At 36.8% G+C, this 26,953-nt stretch overlaps 1 protein-coding gene across 11 annotated transcripts in view; it reads right to left on the minus strand.

The window, feature by feature from the left end:
* RPS6KC1 (ribosomal protein S6 kinase C1) overlaps window positions 1-26,953 on the minus strand; it is a 307,376-nt gene that overhangs the window by 258,716 nt on the left and 21,707 nt on the right. For 6 of the 11 annotated variants that reach the window (XR_008999393.1, XM_057507968.1, XM_057507970.1 and 3 more), the window contains exons 2-3: window positions 22,653-22,688; window positions 14,769-14,889 (exon numbers count right to left, since the gene is read on the minus strand). The exons of 2 other annotated variants lie outside the window; for them this stretch is intronic. Coding sequence is in view for 6 of the 9 variants with exons in the window: in XM_057507968.1 (XP_057363951.1) it covers window positions 14,769-14,889; window positions 22,653-22,688 (157 nt within the window). In the remaining 3 variants the exon portion in view is untranslated. The remainder of the gene's footprint in view (window positions 1-14,768; window positions 14,890-22,652; window positions 22,689-26,953) is intronic. 3 more of the 11 variants (XM_036912515.2, XM_036912513.2, XM_036912511.2) reach the window with 2 other exon arrangements.

A 26,953-nucleotide genomic window follows, 5' to 3' on the forward strand; every position in this document is an offset into this window, starting at 1 on the left:
ATGCAATATTTTATGTTATATTATTTGTGCAAGTATGTATATACTACATATAAGCCACTTGTCCACCCCCAATTACCTAGCAAAGATTTGTTTATTAAACTCTGTATGGGGAAGGGGGAATTAAATTCAAAACATTGTAATTAAGCTGGCAAATCACTGGAAATAAAGTCTCTCCCTCTGATTTATAAGCCTCTCTCTTCTCTGTTTTTTTTTTTTATTAAATAGAATAATTCTTAGATAGCAGTTTATAACTTTTTTAAAATACAAATGTCAGTGACCAAAAACTGGAACTAAAAGTTATGCTTAACCAGTAATAAATTACCCAGAAAAGCTTGATCCTGATTCTTAGCTGTACCAAAACTTCAGAGTAAAAAGAGAAATGAGATTCAAGTTTCCTCTAGTCAACAGCACCAAGAACACATCTCTAGTTAAACAAGTTGGATTTATACTCTTTCCAACTAGAGAGAATACATACATACTATCAAGAACACTGGAGCATTTCAGTACAGGGTGTGAAGACGGACATACAGGATTTGGGCCTGTTTTAGGTGTTTTTCGAAAAGGTTCAAAGAAGTAGGGCTCTGCCCTGCTTTGGATGCTGTCAGGAAGTGGGGGTAATTCTATGAGTCTATGAAATCTAATTCAGGATTCTATGACTTTAATAAATCTTACTGTGAGGCAAGAAGAATGAAAAGACGGTAAGGCTGTGATTTATGAGGGAGCTTTACGCACTCATGGTGGCCAGGAGGAAGATACGCTTGATCATTTTTGAGACTTCAACAATGTTCGTGTTTTTGTTCGTTTTTAGGCAAGATTATGGAGCAGCCTTGTTTTGTCTTGATCCAAGGACACAGAGTGGCCTTGTCTCATGTTCCTGTTCTGTGAAACTGTTTATGTTCAACAAGAAAACAGCACAACCTAGCTGTGAATACCAGGCCAACTCTAAGAAACACCAAGGTCAAACAAATAGGTAACGCCAGCCAGGCCAGTTCTTTCTGAGCTGTCAGGAGCTGCCTTTCTATTTCTTGCAGGAAATCAGAGATGCAACAAAACAAAACAAAAAATGATCTAATCGTGAGAAAACAATAGACATGCCAAGATTGTAAAACCTACAGAACTGTGTTATACTCTTTAAAAATGTCAATGTCATGAGAGTCAAAAAAATTGCCTAATGAATACTCTAGATTAAAGGAGCAAACCTAGAGGCATGATCCTGGATCCAAAGGAAAAAAATCTAAAAAGGACCTTATAGGACAACTGGGGAAATCTGAATATGCACTACATACTTGATAATATTGTATCCGTGTTAAATTTCATGATTGTGATAGAGTATTGTGGTTATAGAGTAAAAAATGGAAAGTGGAGTGAAATGTCACAGTATCTGCAACTTACTCTCAAATTGTTCAGGAAAAAAATGAGAGATACACACATTGAAAGTTACAGAAAGTATGGCAAATTATTAACAGTGAACCTGGGCAAAAGGTATATAAGTGTTCACTACACTGTTCTTCATTGTTTTCTGTAAATTTGAAACTTTTGCAAATTAAAAAAATTTAGAAAAAAATACGAGTTGGTGCTATATTGAGGAGATAGAGAATTAGAAGAGGAAGACAACTAACCCAGCCTAAACAGAACATAAGGAACTTCCTAGAAGTCTGAAGGCTAACTAGAAACTTTGCAGTGCAGCAGTGCAACACTAAAGAGAGACACAAGAAAGTACCGTACATTAGAGGAATGAAAAACTGAGCAACACCTGATAGCTAACAATGGCTGACGTGTGTCGAGCACTGAGCTAGACACACAACAGATAGAATCCTCAGAACAGGAAGGTATTATCCCGATCTTATAAGAAAATAGACTCAGATGTCAACTTGTACAAGATCACACTGCTAGGAAATAATGGATAGAAGATTCAGCCTAAGTTCATCTGATTCCAAAAGGCATGTTCTTTTCACTATACCACCAGTATAGTAACTACATATCTGATGTTTCTGCAAATTAAAATAGGATATTTTTTATAAAGGTATCGTCGATATACAATCTTGTGAAGATTTCACATTTAGCAACATTGTGGTTACAACATTCATCCATATTATCAAGTCCCCACCACATACCCCATTGCAGTCACTGTCCATCACTGTAGTAAGATGCTATAGAGTCACTACTTGTACAATAGGACTCTTTTGCCACTAAGGTTTACGTACTAAAAATGTGAGAGTAGCTAAAAAGACAGATGATTAACCAACAATTCCCTTCACACAGTCACAGCTGCTGCCTGCAGGGTTCACTGCAGTTATCAAGTATTACAAATGGACTGTGCCATTTATTGAGAGAAATAAATCCCTTACTTATTAAGATTAATAAGAAACTTTCACTCTATAATATGTAAAGGTGTGGAGAAAAGTTGAAGACAATCCATTAACATCAAGACAAAAACAGCTAAGTACCTCAACCAATTTAGAAAACAGTGTCCCTTTCATACAGTGACAGCTTATTGTTTAAGAAGCCAGGCTTTGAATCTTCCAACATTAAAGATAATGGGTGCAATCAAATTCCACAGTGAAGAAGATTTAAGGTGCAAAGTAAAAATATCCCCCCTTCCTCACCCTCAGAGGTACACACATTATAAAAGGTACATGGGTATGTCTTCTCACAAATATCTGTCTATTTAAACATAGATGAGATCTTACTAAACATATATGTTGTGCAACATTTGTTTTCTGTATCTTAAAATTACACATTGGAGGAGGGATAAGGGCAGGGAAAAAGAAAGGGGGCATTACGATTAGCATGTATAATGTTGGGGGGGGCACAGGGAGGGCCGGACAATACAGAGAAGACAAGTAGTGATTCTACAGCATCTTACTGTAATGGGGATCGTAGGGGGGACCTGGTGAAGGGGGGAGCCTAGTAAACATAATGTTCTGCATGTAATTGTAGATTAATGATAACAAAAGAAAAAAAATACACCTTGGACATCTTTCCACACCAGTATATCCCAAATACCTAAATAATTATATTAACTGGCTAAATTATGGCACATTCACACAATCCCATATTGAGAAACCTCAGTTCATTTTCTTTTCCTCTACTGAAAATACTGCAAGGACCAACCATGTGTATGTACGTATGTGTGTGTACATAGGCTTGTGTGTGTTCTCAAAAGGTGGTCCACAGACTGCTGGGGTCTCCCAAAGGCCTTTCAAGGGATCAACAAGTCAAAGCCATTTTCATAATAATACTAAGACAGTAGTTGCAGTCTCACCATATTGACATTTGTACTGATAATGAAAAGCAACAGTTGCAGAACTGCTGGCCTCTTAGTGTGAATCAAGACAATGGTGCCAAACCACACTTCCTAGCAATTGTCATACTCCTACAGCCACTCACTCACACTGAAAAAATTTTTGAATGCCAGTTTCACTTAAGAATGTCCTCGATGAAGTAGTCAAAAAACTAACTTTATTGAACCTCAACTCTTGAAATCATTTCTTTTTAAAAGTACAGGGAAAAAAACAAACTATAGCTATTCAGACTTGGATATTTAGCAGACATTTTCTCAGAAAAAAAAACAAAACAAAGTGCACCTGACACTTCAAAGAAAACAAGCAGCATTGCCGTCATGATGAAATCTGTCTGTCTAGTCACTGACAGCTTCCCAATACTTGATAGATTTCCTTTAGCAATCTGTGGTGAAACTAACAAATTTCTTGATAGTGTATCATGAAACAGGTCAACATTTGCAAGATCCACATAACTCAGGGAACCAATATTTTTCACTGACCAATCCATGATATTTCAAGCTCAGAGACTGGTTAAATATCCATTCAAGTGCAAGACAGACCAATAGATTTTAATATAATGAAGTATCAAAGGTTCATTGATAGGTTTTCCAAGTCCATAACGCAACTAAACCTTTAAAAACAACCACCACCTGTCAAGTTTTGGTGTATCAAAGATGGATATCTTCAATTATCTGAAGAACTATTAAAATACCTCTCCCTTTGCACCTACATCATCTGTGTAACCCTGGAATTTCTTCACATACATCAACCACAGCTATCTACCACCACAGAATGGGTCCAGAAGCAGACAGGAGAATACAGCTGTCTTTTTTAATCCAGGTGTTAGAGAGTCACAAATGTAAACTAACACTATTCTTACTTTTTTTTTTGCTTTGGGAAAGTTACTTTTCATAAAAAAATGCATTGTTTTTTTATTTTTATTTAACATTTTTAAATTTCTAGTATGGCAAATATTAAGAAGTACAACCACATAAACAACAGTTCTTCAAGGTGCTTAGGAGCGTAGAGGAGACTTCTGAGACTTAAAAACAATCAGTCATTGATAAAGAGCTCCTACTCAGACATGAAAATCGATGTGTAGTAAAAACTTACTAGAAACAGAATTGTTAGGAAAAGGTCTGTTTTAAATCATCCTCCAAGAACCTGTGCAAACAAACGTATACTTTTCCCATTGTGTCTACTTCCCCACACTAGGTATAATCAAACTTTTCCATTTAAGATTTCATTAAATCTTAACTCGTGCTTTCTTTCTGTTGAACTTATTTTTCAAGGATTTACATGTCACACGTGACCCTACATGCTAAAGACAGATCCATAACTAAGAATGAAGCAAGCTCTAAATCACACAGTTTAGTCATTTCAAAAAACCAGCAAGGAAGAGGGAGGAAAAGACAGTTAAGCACAGTATGAGGGAAGTTTCTTACTTTCACAACAGAAAAAAGAAATATATTTTGGAGTGGGTTTAGAAGCATGATTCTTAAAACTCCTCAGATAGGTGCATTTTTAGAATTATGTGCATCTTCATAATTAAAGTGGAGTGCCACAAGACTTAAAAACTTGACAGGAATGATAGATTCCCCGTCCTAAAGCGCTTCCCTTTTTCAACTTCTGGATCATGATGTTCACTTCCATTTCCTGACTCTTACAAGTTTCTTAGAAGACAGAGACAATTTGAGACCCTGTATCTACAATACCTATTTTCTACATGTTTCTTGAATGAAATGTGCCCATAAAATTCCTTGAAAATGAAGGAAGGGTTGGACTGAAATTAACCCAAAAAGATTCTGTTAATAGATTTTTGGCATGTAACCATGCTTGCCAGACACAATAGCAGCGAAGTTGTGGTCAGAAGAGGTGATAGTTCAATGACAAAAAGAAAAAATTTTAATCAGAAAAGATGTCAGGAAAAAAAAGTAAGGTAACATAGATATTGGATAGTAACAATGAACACAAGGCAAAGAATTGTGGAGCATTAGGGGATGTCTACACTCAAAGGTCAAAAGCAAACAGTCAAAGGTTAAGAGCCTCTGATAAGAATCTGTGGATCCCCTACTGAACAGCAGGAGAACAGAATGAGTACATGGTGGCATCAGACTATGGTTCTATTGCTACTGACCTGTTGCCCACAGCTCTCAAATGAATTTTATCAGAAGAAATACAAAGGCTTTCCTTTTTAATTATGAACTCAAGATACTTCTTGCTATTATTTATATTTTAAGATATCATTGTGTATCATAAATTGTTAATACTGGCTTGACTTCATTCTGGCATCAAAACCACTGATGTTACTACACCAGGTAAGAGTCTCTGCACTGTGTCCCCAGATCTCAAGGAGTTGTAAACCTGCAGGATATCCTAAGGAAGCAAGTGTAAAGCTGCGTGAGTACTGTGTCCTCCAATCAGCCGGAGGAAACCACTATTCCATGTAGACTACAAGCCACTGGAGATAGGATAATCTCAAATCATCCAGAGTTCTTCCTAAAGCAAAGAGAACATCAGTAGGATTTACTCAAGAGACTGAAACCACACAATAATTGAACAGGGAAAGTTATGTATATATAGATATACATATATATATCATATAGATATATACACAGTATAAAGTTACAATAATATAAAGAATTACTCATCATGACAGTAATGAGAAAGGTGGAAAGAGAACTCTAAAGAATACCCCGGGGTGAGAGAAGTACCCAAGGAAGGAGTAACTTAGGAGACCACCCCAGCCCCTCAAAGTTGGGACGAGATCTTCTTGTAGAAGGTATGGTTGCAGCCACTGCATGGGGGAGAAATGTGCTAAATTGCCTGAGCCAAAGTTGGTCCACAGTTGCCAGGAAAGTAAAAAAGACCCCTCCAGAGTTCACATGGGACAAGGCCAGCTGGCGAGCAACAAGAAGAGTCACAGCGCTGGGAGCCCACTCACCAGCAAGGTAACACAAGGCCTGGAGTAGCTGGTGTCTTTATGGGGAAGGCCACAGCACACAGCTTTCTGGGGTAAAGGCAGGCCAAGGTTGACAGACAGGCGTGCAGAAGGAAAGGAAACATCAGGAGAGTGCGTGCCTGCAGGGCAACAGGGTCTGGGCTCTACAGCGTCCCTGTCAGGAGGAGCACAGGAAACAACCTTCAGGAGTCCTGCAGGCTGAAGCTGAGGGGAGGTACACAAAGTGAGTCAGTCAGAAACCCATCCAACAGGCCTCGGGTGCTTAGCTAGGTGGCTACCAAACTGGCTGGGGCTGCAAAATTAGCAACAGACTGTGCTTTAGGTATGTGGCTGAAGCAAATGCCTCTGGCAACATCACAGCGGGGGCAAAAGGGAAAAACAAAATCCATAGCACACGGGAAGGAGGAAGAGAAAGCCCTATCTTCCTACAAAACCCCTCCAGCACCCTCTATTGTGAACAGCACACTCTCTGTAAGAAAAAGTACTTAGAAACCAACCCATGAATGCAGTACAGGAAATAAAAGAAGGGACTTGAAGCCCAGGGGCAATAAATGGATAACTGGAATGGCTTCTTAGAACTGCCAATATAATAAGAGCCCCAGGAATTCCAGGCCAATCTTGAAAGGCAGGAATTTCCCCAATGTTGACGAAAAATGTAGCTGATATCAGAACATACTCTCTAATGCCGCTGTGTAAAAATCAACATGGTATATAAATAGGTATTAACGTACGACTAGACAAATAAATGCCATAAAAGAGAAAACTTTTAATTAATGACTATGCATATGAAAAGTTTATATCAAAGATGGTAGTTCAATTTAACTGGGAAAACATGGATTACTTAATAAAAGATCCTAGAACAGATGTCTCTCCATTTGAAATGAAAGTGCACCATCATCTGACATCCACTGAAATATAAATTCCACGTGGACATTAAAAAGAATTTTTAAGTTCTAAAGATGATCTTACAAGGAAAAGTAGCAGTTGGGAGACGTTTGAAACCCAAAATCTTAGCGAGTGAGGGCACAGGAACAGAACTGACCATACAAAAATCTGTTTTTGCAAAAGCTATTACAAACAATTCTAAAATTTGTATATATATGAAAATAAATATGCACACATAGTTGCATGTATGCAGGTTTATATAAATGGATGTATGTACAGTGAATGCACTGTAAATATATATGTTCATAACTGCATTATATCTCCTAACTCTAGCTGCTAAAAGAGTCTAGAAGCAAGTTGCAATGAGCACCTACTGCCCAGAAAGTGGTCTCTGTGGTAGCCAGAGTCCAGCCAGAAAATGAAATCCACACAGCAATTTGAACAGGGGAAGTCCTAGGAAGAATTACTATTTATAGAGAAATGACTACTAAGCAGGAAAAAAAGAGAACTCCAATGAATACCCCAGGGCTGAGGCAGAGAACCAAAGGCAGTACTTGGAAGGGGTGACTCCCCCAGAGGCTGGCATTCAGATCTCACTGCAGACTGCATGCAGCACACCGGATGAGATGTTAGCAGATCCCCCCAGACAAGCTGTGCTACAGTAAGAAGGCCAAATTTGGTAGGCAAGGAACTGCAGGCAAGGACCAGTTAAGCAGGAACACTCTGCTGGGGGCCAGCAGGCCGAGAGGAGAAGGCAGGGAACCACAGCCAGGAATTAAAAACAAAATTTGCTGAAGGGTGACCACCACGAGATACCCCCCATGTACCACACAGAGCAAGCAGAAGCAGAAGTACACCGAACCCCCACCTCCTACAGCGTCCCTCCAACACCATCTACAGACTAAGTTCACACATGCCAGTTGGAAAAGTAGGTCCAATAAGGCATGAAAGGAGGATTTGGAGCTAAAATGAAATAAATTGATAACTAGTTTGATAACTGACACTTTCTAATACCATTCCCCACAAAAAGCAACAGGGCTCTGTGAAGGAATGGCTGATTCTAGAGCTGTAGGACCATAAATTCAAGATGAAACACTGGACATCTTGCTATGCCTAAAAATAAGAATGCTTAAAAAAAAAAAAACAACATACACAGAAGCCAGAATAAAAGGGTTCCTACTGGTCAAAGCTAGAACTATCTAAGCATCAAAATAACTAAGCACATTAATGAATTCTAAACTACTACGAAAAAAAAAAAGAGGTCTATAATTCTAAATAAATAATGGATAGATGAATAAATACAGAGACATACAAATCACAGGCACAGATACATATAGAGAGAGGCATAGACAGATACATAGAAGCACACAGGCAGAGAAACAGAGTTACATAAAGTGAGAAGGGAAGTTAAGAGCAACTGCCCAGAGGGTGATAGAACTGGAAAATCATTACTCTGCAACCATCATGTAAACATTGGCTCTTGCAAGAATCATCAGTGGAACTAAATCTAAGGAGCAATTTTGTGGAAGTACAGAATACTTTCATCATCTTAAAAGTTTTGGAAAGGCAGGAAGGAAGGAAATGAATATACAATATGTGGTTATCTGAAAAATGGCCCCCAAAGATATCTGGTCCTAGTCCCTGGAACTCGTAAACGATACTTTATTTGGACAAAGAGTCTTTGCAGATGTGACTAAGGATCTGGAGGTGGGAAGATTACCCTGGATTATCAGGATGGGCACTGAATGCCATCACAAGTGTTCAGGGAGATTTCACACAGAAAAGGCAGTATGAAGAAGGAGCAGACAGAGATTTGAAGATGCTGGCCTTGAAGACAGAAGGGATGGGGCCACAAGCCAAGGAATATACACAGCCACTGAAAAGTAAAAGAGGAAAGGAACAGATTCTTCCCTAGAGCCTCTAGAAGAAACATGGTCCTGTCAACACCTTGATTTCTGCCCAGAGATACTGATTTCAGACTTCTGGCTTCCAGAAATATGCGAAAATTAATTTTGTTGTTTTAAGCCACAAAAAAATAATCCTTCCTTTAGTGTTTTAGTGTCTCTCTCCTCTCACATTTTACTAATAATCAGCAAGAAGAAAGCTTACCATACAATTTCCAACACTCTGGCCAGGAAGTTTCCTTAGCTAGACTACAGTGTTCCATTTGGTCTATTTCCTACTTCCCACATAGCTGCAGGCAACAATGTTGCTAAACTTTCAGCAACCACATAAGGATTCTTCCCCTTCCTCAAGTTTTTAACAAAATTTACCTAATTTTCCTGTAAACTCACCTACAGTCACATCAAAGATCATGATGCTTCTGTTAATAGCTTCTTCAAGACACTGGAGACCCTTACTACTAATATGCTCCTCACAAAGCCCAGAGCACACTTCAAAGCCACCCTCTGCAGTTTCTGTTACAACAGCCCTACTTCTAGGTAACAAAATCTATTAAGTAGTTTACTGCTGTGTGACCAACAATCCTAACACTTAATAGCCTACAACATTACTCTCACACAGTCTCTGAGGGTCAGGAATCCAAAAGTGGCTAACAGCTGGATGGTTCTGGCTCACGTCTCTCATGAGACTGAAGTCAAGCTGTCAGCCAGAGCTGCAGTCACCTCAAGGCTCTACTGGGACTGGAGAACCTGCACCTACGTGCATTCACATGGTTGTGCAATTCTGGATGCTTGCTGGCTGTTGGCTGTTGGTCTCTGTTCCTCTCCACAGGCTGCTAGAGTGTCCTTACAATATGAAAGTTTGTATTCCTCAGAGCACAGGGTAAGAGAGAGAGACAGAGAGATCAGAAAGAGGAAAAAGGCACATCCTTTGTAACCTAATCTCAGAAATACCATCACTTCTGCCTTACATACTGGTCATCGAGACCCATTTCTGGGAAGAGATTGCACAAAGGTATGAAGAGCAGGAGGTAAGGATCACAGGTGGCCAACTTGGAGGGTGGCCACCACAAAAAGCATGGCCCAAATATTGAGCAAACTGAAACGTGGCATGATTTGAATCACTGATGCACTGTAAGGGAAAAAAAGACTCCATGTAAACAATCTTCTTAAGTTGGCACAGTAGACATCACAATTAAAGAACAAAATGTAATTGTGGTACACTGACTCTATAATGAATAAAATCTGCATAGTCATAATATAAATGCTACAGATGATGTTTATTAAATTCCAGATTTGAAACTCATTCTATAGATTAAATATGGAGGCTTAATTATGATTATTGAACAGAATATAAATACTATCACCTTTAACAAATGTTAAAATATTGAGTACAAATTCCAAAAGATGAGTGGCAAAAGGGGCTGAAATTCAGTCAGAAGGAAGGACAAGAGTGCTTTGTGTTTTTAGATTCATCCAGAAGCAAAACTGGGTGGAGAATAGGCAGAGCAGGAAACTACTGCTTTTTATGGTACATTCTGTATTAGCTTTGCTTTGTGTTCTGTTTTTCAATTTTCTTAGCTATACACCCATATCACTTTGATTTTTAAAGTTATTCCACTGTATAAAGGACACTGGAGTTAAAATTATCCGAAAGCAATAATGCAATATGAATCAAAAGCCACAAAATTATCTATAACCTCTGACCATGCAATTCTGCTCCAAAGAATTTATCCTAATTAAATCTGTATAACAATAAAGGTATTAACTATAGAGTTGTTTATAATATTAGAAAGCTAAAAATAATATCAGTAAAAGACTGATTAATAAATCACAGTACATATACAAACTGGAGTACTATGCTTCTATTAAAATTAATGCAGACATTTTAATGAAATGAAAATGCAGTCACAATACACTGTTACATGAAAAGGAGGTTACAGAAGTACATAAAGCAAGACTCCCTTTTTGAAGGTAATACATATAGGAAAATAAAGAGGCATATATATACTTATGTGTACACACCCCGCACACACATATATTCTAAAAATTACTCTAAAATATCATGCCACCTAGCAGGTAATGTTAAGTTTGAAGTATTTTCCTGTATCATGAGTTATTTGCATATAACTTTTTTTAATTTATTTTTATTTATTTTTATTTTGTTATCATTAATCTACAATTACATGAAGAACACTATGTTTACTAGACTCTCCCCTTCACCAAGTCCCCCCAACAAACCCCATTACAGTCACTGTCCATCAGCGTAGTAAGATGTTGTAGAATCACTATGCATATAACTTTTATAATATGAAAAAAACTAGTTTGAGAAGTAATGTATACTTTGACTCTATAACTCCACGTAAAAAATTGACTGCAAAAAATAACAGGATGAATATAAAGCCTTCCACATAAGAATATTTATGGTAAGTTATATACACTAAAAATAAAAAACAAGAGAAATATTCTATATTGGTCAAGGTCCAGTCAGGAGATAGAAACCACGTCAATTATTTTAACAAAAAGAATTTAACATAAGAAACTGTTAACCGGATATTTGAAAACTGAAAAGGCAAAAAAGGAACTCCAATGTATCAAAAAGTAGTTGCAACAAACTTCTAGAAAATAACAAGTGTTGTCAAAGATGTAGAAAAACTGGAATCCTTGTGCATGGCTGGTAGAAACGTAAAATAGTACAGCCACTATGGAAAACAGAGTGGCTGTTCCTCAAAAAATTAAAAATAAAATTACCATATGTCACAGCAACTCCACTTCTAGATATATACTATCCAAAATAATTAAATGTAGAGTTCTGAACAGATATGTGTATACCGACATTCATTGCACAATTATAATTGCCAAAAGACAGAAGCAACCCAAGTGTCCATTTGATGAAGAAATACAAAATGTGGTATTACGTACAATGAATTTTATTCAGCCTTACAAAAGGAAATTCTGACACATGCTATAACATGGATGAATCCTGAGAACACTATAAGAAGTGAAACAAACCAGTCACCAAAAAAGGGGAATATTGTATGATTCCACATACATGAGATACCTAGAGTAGTTAAATTCATAGGGACAAAATGGAATGGCAGTTGCCAGGGACTCAGAGAGAGAGAGGAATGAAGAGGTATTGTTTAAAGGGTATGGACTTTCTACTTTGGAAGAGGAAAAGAGTTCTGGGTATGGACAGTGATGATGGCTACACAACAATGTGAAAGCTCTTAATGTCACTCAACTGGACATTTAAAAACAGTTAAGATGGTAAATTTTATGTTATGGGTATTTTATGCCAATTAAAAAAAATACTATCTACATAAAGTCTCAGATTATAAAAGCTTTAATAGCAGCCTCATCAAACTAATGATTAATTCTCATCTTTTTCAACAAAACACCCAAAATCACATTCTTTTAATTTGAACTACCACCAAGCCACCAAGCTATTAGATTCCATGTCTGTGTAATTGATTTTCTGATTTAATCACAGTACTTTACATTTTTCCTATTATATTTAATTTTACCTGCACAAAAAAAAAAAAAAAGAACTACTATCCCTAGTTCTGGGGAAACGAAAGGAAAAGAGTGGAATCATTAGCAGAAGCGTAGATGAGGGGCGCCCCGGAGCTGAAACTGGGACCTCGGAGGAGGGTACTCCAGCGTCAGCACCTACTGGGGCCCAAGAGCCGCTCGTGAGCAGGTGAGATGACGAGACTCGTTCCGGGGATTTGGGAAAAACACAAACGGAGTTGCTCACAAACCAACGACTGCTGCAAGGCTGAGGAAGCTGCTGGGTTCACGCCGACTGGACCGGGAAGCAAACCGGAAAAGGCAAGCCTCCTTCCAGCCTTCCAGCCTCCCTCCAACACCTCCTTTGGCCAGAGACCAACAGAAAACCAGCGGGCAAAAAGAGACCGGGCTTACAAAAAGGTGTGAGAAAGGTAAGCTTAAGCCTAAGACGCAATAGATTTATTAATACTAGCATTTCAGTAAAAATATTAGTAAATATTAGAGTCAGAATACAATAACGACAAATAATAAAAATAATACCAGTTATGGGACCCTTAGTATATACCAGACATGCTAAATGCTTTATAGACCTCTCCTATTTAATCCACACATTATTATGTGCATTTTAAAGACAGGGAAACAGAGACTCCAAAAGGGTAAGTCACTTGATAGAAGTTGTATACGAGCAGTAAATAGCAAAGGTGAAATGCAATTCTGAATCTGAATGACCCTCTCACCCATGCTTTTAATTAATTAAAATCAATCCAAAGGTCTACCCAAAGATTGACTGCTACATAAATCATGATAAGTCAATACATACTGCCATTACAATGTTCCAGAAGACTACTTTCCAGGGAAATATTCCCAATAAATTGGTATGTTTAAAAAAGGGAAGCTACAAAACAATACATGTAGGAAAACATTTTTTGAAATCATCGTGCACATATGCAGACCGCACTGACAAGGAGATGGGCAGCCACGTTAAGTGGCTTGTCGCTGAGCATTTTCCTGGCTGTTGCCTTTGTCATCATTTGCAGATATATAACTAAATCCTTATCAAGTATTTTTTTTACTTGACTGGTCTCAGGAACGCCAGGACTCTAACAGTTGAAATATGATTAACATATCCAGAGCACCATCTCAAAAGATCCGTATCTGGACAGGCTGGGTGCCCCCAAGCCACACTATTCATATTGTGAGGAAGGTGTCAGAGAAATATGCAAAGTATAAGCCTATTTTTTTGTAAATCCAAAAATTTCAGAACTGTAAGAACAATGCAGTATTTCTTCTTATGTACCTACAGGTTTTTTACTTGCTTGATTGTTGGAATTGGGAGTTGCGGCTGCACTGTCATTTCAGGGAAGGGAGGAGTAAATGCGAGTTAACGAAACTATGCCACACCATGTAAAAAACAACTTCAAGAGCTTGCTGCGTGATAAGGATTACCTTAATAAGGGGCCTCTGATGTCACAGTACAGCATTTCAAGGTTCAGCATATAGACATAATTACTTAATCATCACTTTTTTTTTTTTGAGAGGTCATCTCTCATATTTATTGATCAAATGGTTGTTAACAGTTAACAACAATAAAATTCTGTACAGGGGACTCGATGCACAATCATTAATCCACCCCAAGCCCAATTCTCATCAGTCTCCGATCTTCTGAAGCACAACGAACAAGTTCTTACATGGTGAACAAATTCCCACATATTGAATAAGTTCCCACATGGTGAACAGTACAAGGGCAGTCATCACAGAAGCTTTCGGTTTTGACCACGCATCATGAACTATAAACAATCAGGTCAAATATGAATATTCGTTTGATTTTTACACTTGATTTATATGTGAATCCCACATTTCTCCCTTATTATTATTATTTTTTTTTTTTTAATAAAATGCTGAAGTGGTAGGTAGATGCAAGATAAAGGTAGAAAACATAGTTTAGTGCTGTAAGAAAGCAAAGGTAGATGATCAGGTGTGTGCCTATAGGCTAAGCATTAATCCAAGCTAGACAAGGGCAATAAAACATCCACGGATGCAGATGATTTCTCTCAAAACAGCGGGGGTGAGGTTCTAAGCCTCACCTCTGTTGATCCCCAATTTCTCACCTGATGGCCCCCCTGCGACTGTGCCTGTCTTAGGTTGTTCCTCCCTTGAGGAATCTTACCCGTCTCTGGCTTAATCATCACTTTTTAAAATCACAATTCCAAAAAGATCACTTACCAAACACTATTCCTTTAGCAAATGGAGGAAACAATTCTGAATGTCGGAATAAGTTTTTGTGAATTTGCAATAGTTCTTTGTGTAGTTTCTTAAAGTCACTGTATCTCTTCCACACGATTATCTAGAAACAAGAAAATGAAATGTGTGTCTCATAGCAAACCTATTTAGGTTCAGATATCTGAACAACAAATTATCTTTTCACTGAAGTTCTCAAAATTGTTGTGCAGAGGCAAACAAATATATATATATTCTAACCAATATGGTTAGCTGTCTGTAATTAATAATATTTGCTTTAAAAATATAAAGCAGCAATTCTTCCTCCAACTGCTCTATTTTGTTTTTTAAATTTCATTTTAAACAAGTATTATAATCTTCACACTGGGAAAATATTCAACCTGGTACAAAGAAGGTCTCTATCACATAACATGTGACTTAACCTCCATAAAAATCAATTACTATTGGCCTGGAAATGAGCCAGATGTCAAAATATATATTCCACCTCCAAAACAGCATGCTTATAAACACAAAATAGTTAATTTAGACCATTTTTAAACATAAAGTACATATTCAGCATTTGCTAAAAGGATAAATAAGACTGAAAAGAAATGGCTGTGCAGCAAGTAACTGACCAGAACATTTACATTTATATTTCATCAATCTTATCTCAATTCCAATTTAAAATAGTAATGAGACTTCTGAAGGCAGGGTGAATCTTGAGCAGAATACCATTAAAATTAGCATATTTAAAAAAAATAAAACAGTCACGTAGATTATATAATACATGAAAGTAAGTTTACCTTTGTTAGTTTGAATTACTGTTTCACCTTACTCAGACTAAATTAGAAAGATATTTTATAAATTAGTTTGAATTACTGTTTTGTCTTACTCGATTAAATTAGAAAGACATTTTATAAAGAGAAAAGATTTGATAATAGGATCTTGCTATCACTGATTCAGTCACTCAGTCTCCACAAAAAGAGTAAAACTGAGTTTTAAATTCCATCACTCATAGGTATAGTGGGGCCTCTGCTTCTAAAAAACCTAAGTACCTCACTTCTAACAAACTCAACAGATAATGCTAATAATAATAAGTAAATCTTAGGCCAAGCACATATCCAAGTATAACTTAAGAGACTCTTGTCAAAATACTTACTCTTCTTCCCTAAGAAATAAGAAATTCTTCCCTAAACTTTGTCATACCACCAAAAATTCTACCATGATTAGTAAGTTTCCTGTTTCTAATATTAGGAGACTAGTCAGACTATAATATGGATTAATTTAAACTGCTGCCTCTGATGCTTCCTTTTTTCATTCACTCAACAACAAAAATAGTCATCAAAACAAATATTTTCATGCCCCTACCTTGTGCTAGGTACTGTGTCGCACAAAGAATGAAGAAATGAGAAACACAGTCCCTGTCTCCAAGAGCGCCCAGTCTAGTTAGGAAGAAGAAAGTAATACAATAACTACATCACGAGACAGCATGATGAACACTGAGAAAGTCAGCCCAAGGGTATTATAGAAGGAGCACCTACAGAAGTATTATCTGAGGTGAGGAGACTGAAGGGCAGTAGTAATTAGACAAGCAAAAGTAAAGGGAGAGAAAGTGGTTGGAGATGAAATTTTTAAAAGGAGAGATCCCAAATATAATTACGAGAACTCTGGCTTTTGCAATTGGATAAAATGTTAAGAGCAAGGGAAAAGTTGTTTTGAGGTAAGACCAATGTTCAATTTTAGGCATACTTGATTCGGATGCTTGTGGGCATCTAAATGGAGATGCCCAATAGGATACACAGGTTTAGAGTTCAAGAGCCAAAACTAAGCAAGATGCATAAATCTGGAAAGTCATCAGCAAAGAGGTAATATCAGGAAAGGTTTCTCAGCATTTGTAACAGGACAAGAGGTTTAATAGTGTAATGATGAGGAACCCTAACAATGAGGGGCGAGCCAGAGTGCTTTCGTTTATAGCACTTGACAGAGCGTTTTGTACAAATTGAAGGTTTGTGGCAACCCTGCATCAAGCAAGTCTCTTGGTGTCATTTTTCCAACAGCATTTGCTCACTTCGTGGCTCTGTGTCATACTTTGGTAATTCTCACATTTCAAACATTTTCATTATTACTTTATTTGTTACGGTAATCTGTGTTCAGAGATTACAACTCACTGAAAGCTCAGGTGATGATCAGCATTTTTTAGCAATAAAGTATTTTTTACTTAAGGTATGTACATTTTTAATGCTATTTATGCTCTTTTATGCTATTTAATGCTATTGTTTTGTTATTTAATGCTATTGCACGCTAACAGACTACAGTATAGTGTGAACATAACTTTTTATATGCACTGTGAGACAAAAAAATTCATTTGACTCACTTTATTGCGATATCCGCTTTATTGCAGTGGTCTGGAACCAAAACCACAAATATCTCCAAGGTATGCCTGTAGGTCTTTAGGAAGACTGGCTGTGCCACAAGACAGGCCACTTGGATGAAAGAAGATATTTTATTTTTAAATGGATGTGAACAAGATAAAAGCTGACAGCAAAGAACCAACAGATCCGGTAGAAGACAAAGCAAGAGGAACTTCCTAAGAAAGCCAAACAAGCACGTGAAAAGTAAAAGGTCCCAGGACAGGAAGATTACAAGTCATCCTAATTTTGACATTTTTTGCTTCTCCATAGTTTCTAAGTTTGATATATGAGTATAATTCTGTCACAGGAAAAAATAATGTTATTTTTACATTTTTAAAACAGCTCAAATGATGGTGGTACCACCCTTCCACACACTTGAGGAGGAAAATGGGTGACAGGCTTGGGAAAGTAATCTTACCTAAGGTAAATAAATGCCATACCTAAAACCATTATAAACTACACATGGGAGCTATTCAAGACTGTAGCTCAAGGAAACAAACCTGCATACAAAATTTCTATTCTAGTTGGGGTGATTTTCAAATAAAGGCAGAGTAATTTAAGGGGCAAAAGTTAACAATTTAATTTAATAATGATAATAATACCATGGTATATAAACCAGTAGGTAAGTCTGTCAGAGTCAGAATCAGAACCCCTCCCAACCCACCCACCCCACGATGACAGTCTGTGTTTCTTCACCATCCCTAATTTATTCACTCACACAGTCCTTATTTCTAACATAATGGCCTGCAGAACCGAAATACCCAAGAGAAAATATAAACCCTCAAGAAATGCAGGAAACTAGAGCCCTGGAAAATGTCTCCATCCATTCCGCCTCTCTTCTTACTTCTTTTATCTTAGACATTTCTAGAAATCTTCAAAATGGAAAAGCGAGCAAAAGCACAATTTCATTATTTCAGCAAGTTTTGATGTTTATAATTGGACTACACAAAGACCCAAAAGACACATGCAAAAATTACTTTCTCCAATAATGAATTCTTACTTACTAGAAAAAAAAAGTTGTATAACAGCTACTGCTCTAATGAACCAACTGAGCAGAAATTTCTTATTGAAGTTACTCTAAATAAAATTCCTCAATTAAATATTAACCCAATGACAATCATATATGCCGGAGTCCAGCTCCGGCGAGTCCAGGGGTCCCTGAAGGAGGGACGGTGTCGGCGACTGATGGAATGAATGAGGACACAGACACTAGCAACAGCTGAGCCTGGCCTGTTTTACTGAAGTTTAGCAAGGTCATATATATTTTGAGTATGCAGTTTCACAAAGATTAGATCATTTGATTCTTTCAGAAAAAATGTTCACATAAAGGTCAATTTTTAGAAATTAGATTATTGGCGCCTTAGCAATCATTAATTTTTTGCACTTACGCTTGCTTGGCTTCCCAGGCGGTCTTGGAACAAACATGACTTGTTCCCTCATGCCTGGTTGGCCTGGGCCCTACTTGCAGTTTCCTTATTATCGATCCTAAAATAGCCATAGTTACTATTTATCTGATTAACAAATATAACTAAGTCTATTTTTCTAAGTTTAGAGCCTTACGTGCAGATTTAAAGAAAACCATCAAAACAGTGTATCATCAGAGCAGTGTAGCAAGACTAAGCTGACTGTAATTGCGGGAACTGAAAACTCTGTACTCTTGGGTAGGTGCCCAGTTTTGGAGAGACGAGTGCGTTGCACCTGGGGGATGAGGTCAGGGGATGATGACCACTGAGTCAGAAGGCACAGGGGTCCAGTCGGGCCACTTCTCTTCCTAGGGGGGGAAGCAGGGGCATGTCTGTCTTAGAGTTTCCTTAAACCATTTACAATAATATCTGTAGTAGTGACCTTTTCTCTTGGGAGAGTCTCTGTAATCATGCCAGGCCCTTTGAGATGCCATCATTCATGCTGACTGTCCTTTATTGTCCTATTATTCCCCGGGACCCAACAGGTCTGGGAGTCATTTAGAAATTCCTCACGGGGCCAAGTTGGGCGGGGAGAGGGAACTGGAACCCACTCAAACAATCTGTTTATTATGACTTGATACTTGTTTCCAATGTCTTCTATGTATCCTTCTCTTATTTTTTTATAAAATGTTAAAATAGTAAGTAAATACAATAAAGATTACAGTTTCTAATAGAAAGCTTTTTAACACAGTTTACTTTTTCATAAAAGATAATCTACTTTTTAAATCTTGTGATGTAGAATAAAGATGGAAAGTAGAGTTTAGTGCAGTAGGAAAGCCAGTGTAGACCGTCAGATCCATGCCTATAAGCTGGGTATTGATCCGAGCGAGACAAGGACAACAACAACCATGGGCGCAGATTTCTCTCAAAACGGGGGGGGCGGGTTCTGAGCCTCACCTCTGTTGACCCCCTACTGTTCACCTGATGGCCCCCCCTGCAACTGTGCCTGTCTTAGGTTGTTCCTCCCTTGAGGAATCTTACCCGTCTCTGGCTAACCAGTCACCTTTCGGGGCCATACAGGGAGATGTAAAGTTGGTAAGTGAGAGAGAGGCAATATTCTTTGAAGAGCTTTTTTTTTACTTTGCAGATTTGTGTCCCGTGGCTTCTATGCCCAGCAGTTGTCTTTAGGTATCTTTACCACCTGGAAGAATTAGGGGGCTCTTGCTTCTGGCATTTCTCCCAGGGTATTTTAAATTTGGTTTTCCAATTTAGATGTGTAAGTGACCAATAACATTTCCAAACACCATAATAATAAGGAGAGATAGCGGGGATGTTCCTTTCAGAGGCCCGCATTGCGGTTCCTTCTTTCCGGGCATCTGGGCTGTGCCATCAGACGGGCGGTTCGGACTGGCTCCCAACATATATATATATATATATATATACTACAAATTTAGCAGAAGCTTAATTTTCATTAAAAACATTCCTTTAAATATTTTTTACATAAAATAAATGTTTTCAGATCATATCACTTAATGATACCATACCTCTCTTGTATTTAACAAAACCAGTCAACTCGATTAATTTTGTCCTTTTTACTCTCACATAGTATTTTAAACTTGCTGGATCATCTTTTCTTGTAAACAATATTTTCTTGCATCCAATATTTTCATGCAAACCGTACTATTTGTTTATGGATTGTCTTTCCCCCCTTTTCTAGAGTTTATTCTTTCCCTTGACACATTTCTGAATATTCTCAGTTTTCCCAATACTATTTTATTTATAAAACGATTTGAAAGTTAGAGATTTCTGATATGATACATAAAAAGTTCTATTTCAGTTCTTTTTTCCCAAATTTCACCAGTGAGATTTACTACCAATAAACAAACAGAGGTATAGGTTACTTTTTTTTAAAGGTGAGGAGGGAAGGCACATCTCCATTTACCCTTCTGCAGGTGTCTGTGCTCTAGAGAATCTACTGAAGAGGCCACAGTAACTGCTACTGTCCCCTCTGAGATTTACCCGTGCTGCTCTTAATAAATAAAAATGTAGAGGAATTTTTAAAAGGTAAAAAGAAAGCTATCCTGAATAATTCTCAATTACTCACTCCATGTGAGTACTTTGGCATTCTCAAGAAAAAACTCTGCTATCAGTAGTATGCACCAAGAGGTGTGTGTGTGTGTGTGTGTGTGTGTGTGTGTATGTGTGTGTGTGTGAACACTTATGTACATTATACATATGGAAAAACAGCAAAATTTCTAGCATTTTATAAGGATAGCATATTATTAGCCCTATATTTGGGTAGACTAACAGTACACCTTCTAAGCCTGGCTGAATTCTTCTAAGCCATGGCTGAAAAGCAGTAAGTAAATGAATCAGTTAAAAGAAAATGTGAAAGGACAGGATACGGAAAAACATACTAGGTGGTGAGTTCTATCCTAAATGAGAATTCCAATGTTTAAATGAAATACATGGGCAACTAAGAAGTGTTATTATAATTTCAAGGTTATTCTATATGATGAACCAGCTAGACAGAAGACAATTTTTTTAAGATTTTATACCATGTCTAATAAAGGACCATGCAATCATCTAACTAAAGGACACTTACAAGAGTTTTCTGATGAATGGTTCACCAACAGTTGTTATTATAAAAGGGTATTCCCCAAAAAAGGATTAGGAAATGGCAGAGAGTATTTTCATGGATAGGTTGGTTCAGGATTCTCCCTGGAAAAGCGGAACATCAAGCTACAAACTACAGCACAGTAATCAGACAATGTATTCAAAGGAAACACAACCCATTTTCAACTTCAACAGAATTGTAAATTTTCAAAAGCACAATAGCCTGCTGTTGACTATTAATGCAACATAATTAGTATAATTCTGAAGAATCATTCATACTAATCAATTGACCAAAAAGTACTTCAATCAATGGTGCAAATTACTTCCTTTGCCATTTCAGAAGGATATACTGTACAGATACAGAAAGAGAGAAATAAAGATACATCCTTTTCTTCTAAAATAACAATATTATGATATTCTCTTCTTGGCTATTGGAAGGGAAAAGTGAGATATCTTAAAACTCCTAAGGAAAACAGCAAGAAATCTTTTATAAATGTCACACACTAAAAGCAACTGAGAGTAAACAACTTAAATGGATGGATCAAGCCTTACTGAAGGAGTAGTGGGGCTTGTGGCTAAAAAGAAAACACATATCCCACTTAAAGACATTAAAACTCAATAAGGAAAGAAAAAAAAAAAAAACGCTGTTGCAGAATCAGGACTGCCAACTTACATCTGTTTTAAACACCCTGGTACGAAGAAAAAAAAAAGTATGTCCTTCTAATCTTAGTGTAAATGAGTAGGCACCAAAATGAAAGTAAATCAAAAAATGTTAGAAGAAGCAAGCTCCCCAGTTAGGATTCCTAAAGGTATATAACAAACACAAAGGATTACAAATAGAGAATTCCACAATTTTAAGCTAAAACATACCAACCTGGTATCATTTGAGAGGAAAAGAGTCTGCAAAAGAATTAACTACAAAATGTTGGAAAGAAACATGGACACCCAAAGCAGTTTTCCAAGATGTCAACATGTCAACTTGACATAAAAGAGGAAGTAGATAAATACCCATAATTTACTATTATGACCTTCAAAAGTAATACTCTTCACCAAAACTTCCCTTTTTTTATTATATAGGCATCATGATTATAAAATAGGTAAATAGGGGTCCTTAACTAATACTCAAATCTTATGAGTGCTAGTTATCACAAAAATCATCACATTATTGAACAGCATTATAATCCCTGAAATTCTTATTTATATAACTTAACACATACTAAAATTCAACAAATATTTCATAGGTCTAAGTAATTCCTTAAATTCTTATTTATATAACTTAACACCTCCTCAAATTTAACAAATACTTAATAGGTCTGAAATAGGACACTTCACCCACTATTTTGTGAGTTGAGGACTTTCTCCAGACAAACATACAAATAATTCAATTTCCTCAATAAAGAACTTAATTAAATTTTTGTCGAATATATAGAATAAAATTTTTGTAGGAATAAACATGTTACCTCCTGGACATCCTCTGGATTTCTTCGTGAAACAACCTAAAATAAAACATACATAGAAATATCTACTCATTATCAAAATTTAAGATTTCACATTTGTATAATTACTTTCAACAGTATTTGTATGAAAAATTCAATTTGATTAAAGGAAAAGAAGTTACATCATTTACACAGAATTCAGCTATATAATAACTTCACCATCTGAAACACATAATAAAATATTAAGCAAACAGATAGCTAAAACACACTCTACATGCTAAAGTTCAAGTATTACCTTCACAAAAGAATGCCTCAAGCATTCACTCTTACTCGACATAATGCTAACATGCTAGTCTACACCCTTCTCAGCCTACATATAAATGAGAAACAGAAAAAACATTTGCACTTGGGCATTGCTCTGTATAATTTCTTACAACTGTATGTAAATCTACAATTAACTCAATAAAAAAATTTTTTTAAAGGCAGCCACAATGTTCAAACATACCAATGTCTGTAAGATGTAATCAGTGACCAACTAATGGTGAAGAAGATAACAAAAGTAACTTACGAAAAATTATATATAGCATTCATGGACAAATAATCCTATCAATATTCCCTCAGCAAAAAGGAGGAAGGAAGACTCTTTCAGACTTTTCTAATCACAAAAGTCAAAAAATTAAGTACCATTTAGAAAGATTTCATCACAAAATTCATGAACAGAAAGCTGGGTGCTTAAATCATCAAACAGCATTATACAGTGGGGAAATCCTACATCGGATATATAACACCTATGTAAGTGTCAAATTCATGAATTTGATGCTACAATATGGATTTTGCAAAAACAGAAAGATATATCAAACACTTTAAAATGGTTGCCTATGGATGAGAGGAAGAAAACAGTGTTTGATGACTGGTGGCAGGACCATTAACTGGGGATTATTATCAAATCAATACTACTGCTAAGGTCCAAAACAAAAGCAAGAAATGTATCACTTAAAGTCAGACAAACTCCGATTCAAATTACAGTTCCTTCACTTACAGACCGGATCTCCTCAATAAAATGGGGCCGGTGCTTCCGGCCCAGGCTGGCTGTTATGATACAAATAAGAACATAGCAAGAACTCCGTAACTAAAAAGTGATCGCCCTCTCTCCCTTACAGACAATTTAACTGTCTTGAAAGGTCCCACCTAAGAATTCCAGACAGAAAACGTTTCCAATTACTTGCCACTCCATTCTCCAACTTTCAAGATACATAAATTTGGTGAAATCTCTTAGCAATTTTCATCAATTTAAAACAGTGCTGTCCACCTCTGTTGATGGAAAGAAATGTTCCCTAACTGCACTGTTCAACACAGTAGCCCCTGGCCACATGTATGCATGTGGCTACTGAGCAGTTGAAATATGGCTACAGAGAATGAAGTGAATTTTTTATTTTATTTCATTTAATTTAAATTTAAATAGAAATAGCCATATACAGCTAATGGCTACTGTATTAGACAACACAGATTTAGAATAAAAGTCTAGAACAGGTAACTAACAACAATGTATTACTCAAATATTGAATTTTAGCTATTACTTTCCAATATTAGCTCTCCCTCCAAAACACACACACCTTCCTAAAAGTATGGTGTCTCACATAATTAGATGATTTGGACTTTGCCTCCTATACATCTTTCTTATATTTTTGCAAAATGGACTCATCAGAAGAAAGTCAGGGATAATACATTCACTAATAATCTATCCCCCAAGAAGAATAAACTTATGTTCATTGGCAGTAAGGTTTATTCTGAAAAACTAATAGATTTCCTGCATCTACAAATCAATCATTTTATGAATATACTAAAGTATCTTCCTATTTTAAATAATCTTCTTTTACAACTGACAAAAGAAATTATTTCCTGGTTTGGTGTGAATATTAGAAGTATTACATTTTGGATTTTCTTCAGGTAAGACATTCCTGGAAATAAAATATATGTGTACTACATAAGCAAAAATACCTAACAATAGCCATAATTTTAAAACCATCTTATTAGAAATAACCAATTTGATTATGATTACTCATCCACATTCTTTGTGGCTCTCATATTTCTGCTATGCGCTTGGGTTGGATGGAGAGCAAAAGAAAGTCCCTGCCTGCAAGGAGCTCACAGTCTAGTGGTTTGCATGACTTGGAGGGGAAGGGGGCTTGAAGGGAGAAATGCAGGGTGGGGGAGGCTGTATTTCCCAATTTTATTTTAGTGTCTCAAAGAACAGCAGTGTGAGAAGCAACAGATTGGGCAGCAATTCATTCTAGACGCTTCCCATAACCCTGAATGCTCACTGACCAGACCACGACATCCCAGAAGCAGTCAAGAACAGTTAGTGGTTTAAGACTTTCAATGTCATGAGAATAAATTACTCAGGATTATTAGAGAAAATACAGAAAATCAAAGTTTAAGTATTCTTAAACTACCTAAGTGAAGGTCTTTACTCTAGTTTTAGGCTTACAAGAAGAACTTCTCTTCATCCTCAAATACTTCTCACATGAATAAGAGAATTTTACTTAAATAGTTCAGAAATTTAAATTAAAACCTATTTGCTGAGTTAACTATGCCTTTCCCCAACAGCCTAAACAAAGTTTAGTGAAAATCATGTCTAGAAAGTAGAGAGCCATGCTTTCCTAATTCTTCTCCTTCCTCTTTGGTTCTTCTGCTTCTCTTTTGTATGTTCCTCCTTCTACCCCCCCAACAATCTGTGAGCAGAGATTCCTACACTCTGTTTCTTAGCCTTCTTGATAAGAGAGAAAGTTTGTATCTGTGCTAATACTGTTCAAGGTACTGTGCTAGGCAAGGGGCGGTAGGGGCTGGGCAGGGGGGAGGACCCTTGACTTTGTACATTTACAAGGCATTTTACATTAATGATTCAGTTTATTCCATCAACAACCTATGAATTAGGCAGGAGTGGTTATTATCACTCCCCCTTTTAAAGACAAGGAAACAAGATCCAGAGACTTGTATAAGGTCACAGGGTTATTCACCTTTAGATTTGGCATTAGAACTTGGATTTTCTGACTCCTGGTCTAGTGCTCTTTCCACTGTACTGCATGGTACCCTTCTGTTTATACACAAAATCCTGTCACCATTGTCTCATTTTTTCTTTCACTTACTCATTCAACAAATATTAGTGCCTACTCTGCTGCTAGGTACTTAAGTACAATGGAGAACACACCAGGTCTGTTTCCAATGTATTGGAAGTTCAACCACCAGGCACCCCACTGGAAGGGAGTCAGTAATTTCGACAAGGGTGGTCTCATTTAAATAAATTAAGAATGTGTCCTCTGAAATGGAAACCAAAAACACAAGAGGCTAGTTAAGATAACATGAGTTGAGCCCAAATGTCCATTTGTAACAACTCTTTCTAAGCATGTACTTCTTTTCAGTGGGACAGCAAAACTGACAAAAAAAATAGAGTAATAATCAGAAATCTGAGGAAATAATAATATTATCATACTGAGAAATGAACAAAATTGAGTCCTCAGGTGCAGAATTTCATAATTTTTAATAATACATTAACAATTATCTTGACAAGTAATACCAATTCTAAAACAAAAATACTATAAATCCACCCTGATATAGACTGCCAGCATTTAGCAATATTTTTCCCTGGGTGAGTTTCAGTATGTTGTCATAAATTCAGCCAATAAATTTCACAAAAGTTGGAATTTAAAAAAGGGATTCTTTTCATTTAAAGTTCATAAATTTCCATTGCAAGCAGTAGCTACCACTATGTAGATGTTGAAGAGCCTCTTGTATGGAGAATTCTATCACCAAGTCATCATGAAAATTCGCTTTCACAAACCACGCTGAGTATCAATAGAATATCAATATTCTTTAAAATCAGTGCTCTCAAAGGAAGGGCTTGATGATGAATTCAGCTTACCTTTGTTAAAAAAGAGACATTTTCTTACAGTAGAATTTCTCAGGGCCTTTAATACATTTTTATGCCTACTAAATGTCCAAAAGGAAAATATACAGTCTTTCCCAAGGTCATTTATCCACTTTTTATCTTTATCATATGTTGTTTAATTACTATTATTTTATTTACTTAGTGCAACACCTACTAAAATTTGGAACACAGCTGGGAAATGCTACTGCATTGTTTGTAGTCCACACGGCTCTGTTAATGCAAACAGCAATTTCTGCATTTAGGAAAACAAGGGTTCACAGTGAAGGTGGCTAAGAAATTAAAGCCTTTACTTCAGCCATCACAGCAATCCTGCCAAATAGGATGAGATAACCAAAGTCCAAGAACATACAATAACATACTAATACTAACATTAATCATA

The sequence above is a fragment of the Manis pentadactyla genome, chromosome 9, assembly GCF_030020395.1.
Source record: "Manis pentadactyla isolate mManPen7 chromosome 9, mManPen7.hap1, whole genome shotgun sequence".
Lineage (NCBI taxonomy): Eukaryota > Metazoa > Chordata > Mammalia > Pholidota > Manidae > Manis > Manis pentadactyla.